This window comes from Gracilinanus agilis, chromosome 2, assembly GCF_016433145.1.
Source record: "Gracilinanus agilis isolate LMUSP501 chromosome 2, AgileGrace, whole genome shotgun sequence".
Taxonomy (NCBI): Eukaryota; Metazoa; Chordata; class Mammalia; order Didelphimorphia; family Didelphidae; genus Gracilinanus; species Gracilinanus agilis.
In genome coordinates, this window is record NC_058131.1 from 572,851,218 (window position 1) to 572,861,509 (window position 10,292).

At 38.9% G+C, this 10,292-nt stretch overlaps 1 protein-coding gene across 1 annotated transcript in view; it reads right to left on the reverse strand.

The window, feature by feature from the left end:
• SLC24A1 (solute carrier family 24 member 1) overlaps positions 1-9,909 on the reverse strand; it is a 47,754-nt gene extending 37,845 nt beyond the window's left edge. Inside the window, exon 1 of the mRNA XM_044660115.1 lies at positions 7,855-9,909. Within this exon, the coding sequence (XP_044516050.1) occupies positions 7,855-9,909 (2,055 nt within the window). The remainder of the gene's footprint in view (positions 1-7,854) is intronic.
• Positions 9,910-10,292: the final 383 nt, after the last annotated feature.

Consider the following 10,292-nt stretch of genomic DNA (forward strand, 5'->3'; position numbering starts at 1 on the left):
TATTTCCCATCTATATCAGAAGTTAATTCAGTTTTAGAAAATAACTAAATGGATCTAAACCCCACAGATGGGTATTTAAGACCCTCCATAGCCCAACCTACTCATTTCTCCAATACTGCCCTTTCATACTAGCTCTGGTATTAATCTGATCTAGTCTAGTCCATAATTCCCAGAATGCTCATCTCTGAGCCCTTATTCACACCATCTCTGTCCCGTGCCCCCATAGGAGTCATTTATCTTTCTTCTCTACCTACTTTCTCTATCAAAGCTGTTCTTCAAAATCTAGCTTCTATCTCCACCTCAGAGCTTCTCTGTACCAATCTAGTTAGAAGCACTCACTCCTTCCTGTAGTATTTATTGTCTATATCCTACAGGTGGCATTTGTCATATACCACCTTGTGACAGCTCTTTTATTATCATTTAATTTTTCATATATATATAGCTATTGTCTCTTTAATCATATTATAAACTCCTGGAAGTCAAGAATGATCTTATCTCAAAAATACCATCTAAAAGGTTCATTGCACATATTACATGATATGAATTAGTAATAATATCTCACATTTAAGGAACACCTCGAAGTTTTCAGTGTTTTCATGCCTTTTCATTATTATAATACACTAAATCATAATAATGATATAGTATGTTACAATATAATTCATTTTTATAATAGGTATTTGACACATTTTTGGATAATAAGTATCTACTAGCATCTAAAGAATTAGCATGTCTTATTGACCCCAATTCATGTCCCAATTAATCATCACACCCCGTCTTCCATCACTATGACATCAGACAGAATGGTCTCTAGCTCACTCTACATGTGTAATCTGGGGGTTATAGACCAGGACCCCTTGGCTACCATTGTAGTCTTAAAACAAGATTCCAATGAAATAGCATAAAAATAGCCATACTGGGTTAGTTGAGCAATACCCAAACTTGAATGTCCAGAGCATTGTTCCCTAGCTTTCTTCAGTCTGTGACACACCAATGAATTTGCTAAGTTTTAAAGGGACAGAGGTGAGACCTTGGGGAGGAGTATCTCCAATCTACACAGCAGTCCATTAACTCCAGACTATTCTGCCCAAATGCAGAGAACTCTGGAGGCCATTCTGAAGTATGTGGACAGTTGATTCCTGACTTCAGAGGAAAATAATGAGCAACATTTTGCCTAAGGTAGAATTAGTCCCTCTGCTTTTCCGACTCATCACCATTATCTTCTAAGAATTTGACTCAAAAGTACTTTCTAATAAGTGAATTGTTTTGTTTATGGTACTTTTCATTCCCATTCATAATAATAACACAAAATAACTGATAGTTTTAGATTATTTTGAGCTCTTCATCATCTAATTTAATTCTCACAATAGAAGTAATTCAGTTAGTAAGAGATATGTATGGTAGACCCAAAGTTGCTAGGTGACTTAATAGATAGAATGCCCAGCCTAGAGTCAGGAAGACTCATTTCCATGAGTTCAATCTGTCCTCAGACATTTGCCAACTGTATGGCCCTAGGCAAGTCACTTAACCCTGTTTACCTCAGTTTCCTTATCTGTAAAATAAACTGGAGAAGAAAATAGAAAACCACTCCAGCATCTTTGCCAAGAAAATTCCAAATAGAGTTAGGAAGAGTCAGACACAACTAAATGACTAAATAGAAAAGTGGTAGACCTGGCCAGTGGCACATTGAAGATCAGTGTATGGTGTGAATAAGCAAGCACTATAGCTTCCATAAAAGGCTTTGGAAAAATACACTAAGCCAGACTGATGGTCAGCTCTTTGACCTTTCCTCTATTGAGTCCTCTTCTTCTGGTTTTGGTACTGAATTCTTCATCCCGAATCTCTACTCCTACAACTGGCCTCTTGTTTCTATCTCAGTCCCTTGACAATTAACTCTCAAACAAAACAAAAACCAAAAAAAAAGCCCTATTTTAATTTATTTTAATAATCTGAAGTGATATCTTAGTATTTCCTCTAGCATGAAGTAGAGTAGGTACTTAATAAGTGAAGAAAAGAACAAAAGAAGGAAGGAAGGAAGGAAGGTAATACTAGCTGTATTACCCTGGACAAGTCACTTAAGACTGTTTGCCTCAGCTTCCTAATCTGTAAAACTGAACTGGAGAAGAAAATGGCAAACAAGTATCTTTGCCAAGAAAACTCCAAATGGAGTCATGAACAGTCAGGCACAACTGAACAAGAACAACATCCTCTGATTAAAAATTGTCAAAAATGAAGTCAAGAAACTCAGGAGTGTGTCTTCAGGACAAAACATATGTTGATTGGCATGAAGCCAGGAAACTAAAGTCTAGAGTGACACTCTCCTTTTCTCAAAGCTGATATACTAGTCCACTGACTCCTTCCATATACCTGTCTGTTTCAGAGTAATTATCAACTAAATTTAAGAAACTATGAGTTGTCATTGTGGGGAATGGGATGGGAGGCTATAAATGATGAGAGCCCCTTGCTGACTATCATCCCCCCCCAATTCCTGTTTTCTACTAATGTGAAGAAATGACTTCTCTCCTTTCTAATCAGTCCCTTACTCTTATACATGACATGCCTTTGGGCCCATGGTCATATTCAGTTTAATTTTCTTTTATACTGTTGTAAATTACTTCCTTTGTTTCATGCAATTCAAGTCTCACTTGGAGTTGAGTAGGTGATTATTTTTCTATAAACTCTTAATTTCAGTCTTAGAATTGATGCTAAGTATTGGTTCCAAAAAAAGAAGGTGGTTACAGCTAGGCATTTGGGGTCAAGTGACTTGCCCAGAGTCACACAGCTAGTAAGTGTTGGAGGCCACAGTTGAACCCAGAACTTCCTGTCTCCAGGCCTGGTCTTTATCTCCTGAGCCACTTAGTTGACCTGAGAGTAAGTGACTATTTACCAGTGGAATTTCAAGGACTTTGGGAAGGACTCCTTGCTTCAAAATACCAAATTCCTTTAAAATTCAATACATTAAAACAAAAGAGAGGATGAGCTTGAATTAGGGTGATCACCACATGAGTGGAGAGAATGGAATAACCATGAGATGTCGAATAAGAATTATTAGGATCTAGCATATGACTGGATATGGATGACAAAGGAGAGAAGAGTTAAAAATTCACACCTGGGTGACTAGAAGGGGATGGGGACTTCATCAGAAATATAGATGTGAAGAAGAGTAGATCTAAAGAGAAATTTGTCTATCATTCCACAATGAAAAATCAGTTTTAAAGGCAAATACCACTGGGAAAGGGAACCTAGACACATATTCACATCCAAGTATAAATGATAGATATTTGATCTATATCCAAAAATCAATAACATTAGCACAGAACATGCTTAACAAATGTTGAATGAATGGAAGATCTTTTTTCCCAAGAGTACTAAAGGGAGTGAGGCAAGAGCATGAGCAAAGTCATAGACATGTTTTGTAAACATTACTATATTGACTTCTCTGAGCTGGTTTTAGAAGAAAAAACTGACCATGTAATAATAGAAGGCTATATTAATGTAGTATTTTAAAGTCTGTAAAGCACTTTATACCCATTATCTTGTTTGACCCACACAACAACCCTGTGAAATAGGTCCAATAGATATTATCGTGCCCATTTTATAGATTGGAAAACTGAGACTGAGAGAAAATAAATGACTTGCTCTGGTCATTTAGCTAATAAATATCAAAGGAGGTTGGGTTCTGAAACAGGGTCTTCCTCATTCCAAAACCAGTCCTCTATATCTACTCTACCACAAGGATCTGTAATGTTTCTAATTATTCTAAACAACCTGGACAAATTTGTACTTGATATGGTCACCCTATAGGACAAAGGAGAGGAGTAAAGACTGGACCTGTGATTTCATTTGTACAGGTAATTCCCGAGTGAGAAAACTCTCAAACCATTCAGATACTGTGTCTTACTCAGTGTCACAAAGCCAGTACATATTGAGGCAAGATTTGGACTCGTCTTCGTTGCTTTGAGGCCAGCTCTCTGTCGATTATTCTATACTTTCTCTCTATTTGTTGTTTAGTAGTGAACAACTTTTCATGACCCCATTTGGGGATTTTCTTGGTAAAGAAATTAGAATGGTTTGACATTTCCTTCTAGCTCATTTTTTTTAACAGATGAAGAACTGAGGCAAACAGGGTTAAGCGCCTTGCCCAGGGTCATACAATTACTAAGTGTCTGAAGCTGGATCTGAGTTCATGAAGATGAGTCTTCTTGATTCCAAGTCCAGGGCTCTATCCACTGTACCTCCTAGATGCCCTCTCTAAAAGTTCTGTTTTTAAAACTCAAGCCCAGAGATGAATATCTACTAGAGAAGAAAATAAGTGTGTCATAAATGCAAATTGCCCCCCCCCCCAGTCTCTAACTGTCCTAGAGTCCAGTTACTTTCTCTCCCATCCTTAATGGTAGCTGAAAAGGCAGTGAGTCATTGGAAATGGTTTTTGATTTAGAGTCAGATGACCTGAGTTCAGATCCTGGTTGTCATTTCCTACAATAACTTTGAGCAAGTCCTTCTCACTGGACTTGAGGTTTCTCAACTATAATAAGGGAGGCAGACTAGATTATATCTAGGATTCTTTCTAACTCTAAACTCTTTACAATGAAGCAAGTTGGATGACTTTCCTCCTCCTGGTCTGTAGTCCATATTCTCAGCCAAGAAAGAACCTTTCTAAGGGACCTGGTTCAGAGCTGACTTCCTAATGCTTGGAATTCTCAAAGATCCTCCACCTCCTAGTCTCACCTCCCTTGTCATGTTTTGATATTCCTGACATTGCTGACTTCTCTCCCAGTTCCCCACCAACTATCATGTCTCCTCTAAGTTACTAATGTTTTAAGCCAAAGCTAATTAAAATAAATGAGACAAGACGGTCACCTTTTCCTTTAGTCCTCCTCTCCCTCGTCACCTTGCAGGAGGGCTCTTTTAGGTATCTACCAAGGCAGTAAGTGAAGGGTGCAGCCCAGTAATCAAATGTGCACCCTTCCATGAAAAAAGAGCATTCTGGAAAATGGATTTTCCCATTTTATCAGCAGAAGCTAAACAATTTATGGGAGTGAGGGCTAGAGTTTTGCATTAGATTCGTTTAAACCATAACTATATATTACAGATATGGCTTAATAAGATAAAGTATGAGATGTTCAAAATATCTCTTTGTGAATTTAGGAGAGAAAAATCTGCCCTTGAACTAGCCATAAAAATCTGGGTAAGTAGTTCCACTGTCTGGCCAAATCAGAGGAGACCTTGGTCACTGAAATTCAGGTCTCGGGAGGTTTTAAGAAAAACAATTTTGGGGGCAGCTGGGTAGCTCAGTGGAGTGAGAGTCAGGCCTAGAGACAGGAGGTCCTAGGTTCAAATCTGACCTCAGACACTTCCCCGCTGTGTGACCCTGGGCAAGTCACTTGACCCCCATTGCCCACCCTTACCAATCTTCCGCTTATGAGACAATACACCGAAGTACAAGGGTTTAAAAAAAAAAAAAAAGAAAGAAAGAAAAACAATCTCCTCAACTTCTTGGGGGGGAAATCTGCTCGAGTTGAGCAGACAAAATCCACTTATTTTTTTAAAGCTTTAAAAATCTGCTAGCAGATCCTGTCTTGCAGTGATCCAAGAGTTAACACAAGCCTGAATTAGTGAATATTTCCAAATAAATAATTTAAAAAAAAAAAGAAATAAAATCTGATTGCCTTGAAATATAGAAAGCAATGCTTAACCGCTATTAATATACTACCTGGTTAAATATGTAAAACCTCTCCCGGATTGCTTGCTCTTTCAGGGAAGGAGGAAAGGAAGACCAGAAGAAGGGAGAAAATTTGGAACTCAAAACTTTAAAAAAAAAAGAATGTTTAAAAAATTGTTTTTCGCATGTAATAGAGAAAAAATAAAATATTACTAAATTATTTGAAAAACAGCAATAAGAAAATTAAGATATTAAAAAATGAAAAAAATATACTGACTTTCACGGTAAGACTGTTGAAGTTGTGGTCAGGAGTATTTTTCCAGTCTGGCTGGGCCTCTAATTCTCTGTGTGAACTTGGGTTATACTTAAATTCCCTAGATCCCATTTCCTTATTCTAAAAGAAGAAGTTTGGGGCCTAGATTATCTCTACACTCCCTTCCAGCTCCAACATCTTATGTTTCTAACAGAAATCCTGGCAGACAAATGAACAGAGAAAACATATTGATAAATAAATATATTAATTTGTCCCACAAATTGTAGAAAACAGGCTGCTTCCTTAGTATATTATATATTCCTTTTGAAACCTTGGTTTTAAAATGTATTTAGAATACAGTATTAGAATAGGAAAGTACTTTGGAAATTATCTAGTATGACCCCTTCATTTTACAGATGATGGAACTATGGCCCAGAGAAATGGTCTCACAGGCAAAGTTGGGTCTAGAACTTGGATTTTTCAGGCCAGTGATGAAGGATGTATAACCTATACCGAATTCCTTACTGTCTCAGGGAGGAAGGAAGGAAAACAGGGAGAGAGAGAATTTGGAACTTTAAAAAAATTTTAACTATGTTAGAAATTATTTTTACATATAATTTGGGAGAGATAAAATATCATTAACAACAATAACAAAAAAGAAATAATGAAGGAGGCAGTATCTTTCACATGGTTTTGCCAAGACATTTCTGAGTTCAGCATCAAAGCTACTTCAGATTAAGTAGTTAAATCCTTCCACCTTTGCACGCACAGCACCAACCAGTCTCAGGCCCATCTCTAAGAACCTGACACGTGTGTGTTGTGAGCCTTTCCTCATCTTGATTCATGTCTTCCAGAAACAGAAGATAATATTTTGTTTAAAATCCTCAGGGTCTATTTCCATAATTTAAATTCATTTTCCTAATGAATATGTTGATACAAAGAAACTCTTGGGCCCCAGTCTGTTCCCCCTCATTTTATAGGTGAAGAAACTGAGGTCCCAAACAATTAAATGACTTGTCCAAGGTCAGAGAGCTAGTGACAGGTAGGATTTGAACTCAGACTCAACAAGACATTTCTCTCCCTATGTTTCCTCACCACCCCTAATTATAAAGAAAGACTTGAACAAGTCTTGCCCTTTTCCTTCTTCTCCTCTCTTTCCCAAACAATAGCCCAACAACTATTTGTGAGCATAAGAATATGCTCAGAATGCTCCTTGGAATGCTGTTTTCCATTGAATTCAATGCACAATTGTTTATTGGACTGTCCCCCCCGTTTATTTACTTTATGGGCAGCTGCTTAATAGAATCTCAATCTCCCATTTTTAATAACTATTCCTTCCCCCACCCTCGCCCAATATTGGAAAGACTCCCATTCATCTTTGGAACTGATAGAACATGTCAGAAAGGAGGTAACAAAGTGAGGTTGCTGAAGTTGAAAGATTTTCCTACTGGGTCATTTCAAAGACTGATCAATCAGCTCAAATGTCTAAATTCTCTATTCTCTGTCTGTCTCCAGTAGTATTTAAGAAAACCTACCAAATAAATCTACTGGGATTTCATTAATGCAAACTAGTGTATTCATCCAGGTACTTAGTACCATAGTAAAGTCCCCATATCCTTTCCTATTCAAGCACTTCATATTACTCCCTGTGTACCCCAAGAATTAAATAAATTCCTTTCCTGAGAAACCCCTTCCACACTTGACTTCACACTACCTCTCCCACTTTCCTAGTGCAGAAATTCCACATGTAACTGGTTCCAGTGGTAATATTTGGTCAACTCTTTCTACCTCAATTCCCACAATTAGTCAGATTCCTTCACAAATCTGGAGAATCCCCTTCCCACTTTGACATCCAAATCCCCCTCTTCCGCCTTCAAAAAAGGGGAAATAAACCTTTTACAAAGTTCTCTGTCCCCCCATATTCTGCAGATTCTGTCCTTACCTTGCTGAGGCCTGTCCCAACCATAATCTTGGCTATTGTCCTCTTGTTGAGCTGTTCTTTGACCCAGCCTTCAAGTTGTCGGTTCCACTTCATGGTGAAGACATAGAAGGCATAGGCCATCAGGAGCAGTAAGCTCTCCCACCAGTTGATCAGGCTATCCAAGAAGAAGATGATGAGCATCATGAGATCAAAGATATAGAAGGAGACATCACGGAACAAGGGCCACCAGGTAAGGTTGAGGATCTCTCTGGAGAATAGGGCACAAGTGCCAATGACAAAGAGGATGTTGAATACAGCAGAGCCTACTATTGTGCCAATGCCCACATTGCTGTGGGAGATAAAAACACCAATTAGTGAGGTGAATAGCTCAGGAGCAGAGCCCCCAGCTGCCATGAAGGTGGCTCCAGCCACATCCTCAGAGATCTGTAGCTTATCAGTGATAACCCCTAAAGCTGGAACAAAATATTCATCACACACAATGGCCAAGGCCACAAACACATATATCATTCCAAAGACGTGTAAGATCACCCAGCCTTGCCTCCGCTGTTCCACACTGAATAGGTCTGGAGGGTATTCTGCCTTGGAGTGAAAGTCCAAAATGTTATGGACTGGGGGAGGAGAGCTATGGCTAGTCTCATCAAGGAAAGGGGTCATGCCTGTTGAAGGGGAGAGGTTGGCTGGAACTGTTGAGACAGGTTCTACAAATACACAGTGCCGGATCTGGGTAGTAGAGGTATTGATGTCCATGGTAGATGATGTTGTATTATGTACTCCTATGTTGGGAACAGCTGTCGAGATTCTCTTCATCATCTCCTTGGTTGAGGAGGTTCTTGATGTCAGTTCTCTAGCTTTGGTTGGGGTATTCACAATATGCAATCCAGGAGAAGTATTATTCTCCACTGTTATTCTGGGTACCATAATACTCGTCTTCATCATTGTTTGGTGAACAGTCTGGACATTTTCTGCTTCTCTTCTTTTAGAAGTATTTGAGTTTTTCTTCTCTACTACTCTCTTAGGGGTAGTTGACATTTTCTCCTCTGCTCTTTTGGGGGTAGTTGGGGTGTTTTTGACCTCTGCTCCCTTGACTGTGGTTGAGGTGTCCTCCACCAATCCATTTGGGATAGTTAGAGTGTTCTCCTCTGCTTTATTGGGAGTAGTTGGGGTGTTTTTCTCAAAAAGTCCACTTGTAGTAGTTAGAGTATTCTTTTCCACAGTTCTCTTATGGGCAGTTGAAGTGTTCTCTATTAGCCTTTTGGGAGTAGTTGAAGTTTTCTTCTCCACTGTTTTCTTGGAGGCACCTGGGGTATTCTCTGTTATTCTTTTAGTGATAGCTGGAGTGGGGGTTTTTGCTACTTTTATTGAGGGAGGTGACACAGTATTCTCTATTATTCTTTTTAAAATAGTTGGAGTATTTTCAATTATTCCTTGTGGGGTTCCCAGGGTATTCTCCACTGTTCTTTTGGGAATAGCCAGAAGCTTCTTTTCCACTGTTTTCAGAATTGTCGTCGTGTCATTACTTTTTGCTGTTGCATTGGGGATAATCATATAGCTCTCTGTTCTTTTAGGTGTAGTTGAGGTAGGATCCTGAACATTTCTACTAAATGTAGCTGGAGTATAGTTCTTCACTATTTGCTTGCCTGTTGTTAAGGTATAATTTTTCTTCTTTCTTCTAAGTGTCACTGGGGTCACTGGGGTATAGTTATTCACTATTCTTCCGGGCATATTTAGGTTTTTCTTTAACACAGGTGCTGAAGGTGTTAACTTGTCCCCATCCTCTGGATCCAGTGTACTGCCTTCCATTTCCAGACTGGATTTCTGATGGTCACCATTCAAAGTTACCATTTCACTGTCAGGAAGATCCCGGCTGGCCATTTTCACAGGGTGCTGGGAATGCATGGTTGTCCATAGTGAAGGCAGGGCCTGGTGGCTCCTCAAAAGCTGGTAAGTAGAACCAATGAACACCATGCCCAAAAGGAAGAGGACTCGATTCCATTGGAGTCTCTTCCTTCGAGATAACCTCTTCTCCTTTCCCCAAAACTTGATCAGCTTCCCCATTGTGACCAGTAGTATTTAGGGAAGGATTCTCATTCTAGACTTTGGAAAATAGGGTTGGCTCCAGGATTTGGGAAGATCATTAGGAAGAGATGAGTCATGAATCCCAGGAAGTGTCCGTGAACCTGAAAAATGAAATATTTTCCTCTAAGAAAAGATGTGGAATCCAAAGCATCCCTGGAAATGACTTTAGGTATCATAGAGTCAAACTCCCTCATTTTTCAGATGCCCAAAGAAATAAAGTGACTCATCTAAAGTCATACAGCCAGTTAGGGTCAAAACAAACACTAGAACTTGAGTTTCCTTACTTTTAGTACTTTTCAAATTAAAGAAATAAAAGTAATTTTTAAAGCTAAAAGAAACCAAGAGAAGACAAGGTAATGTAT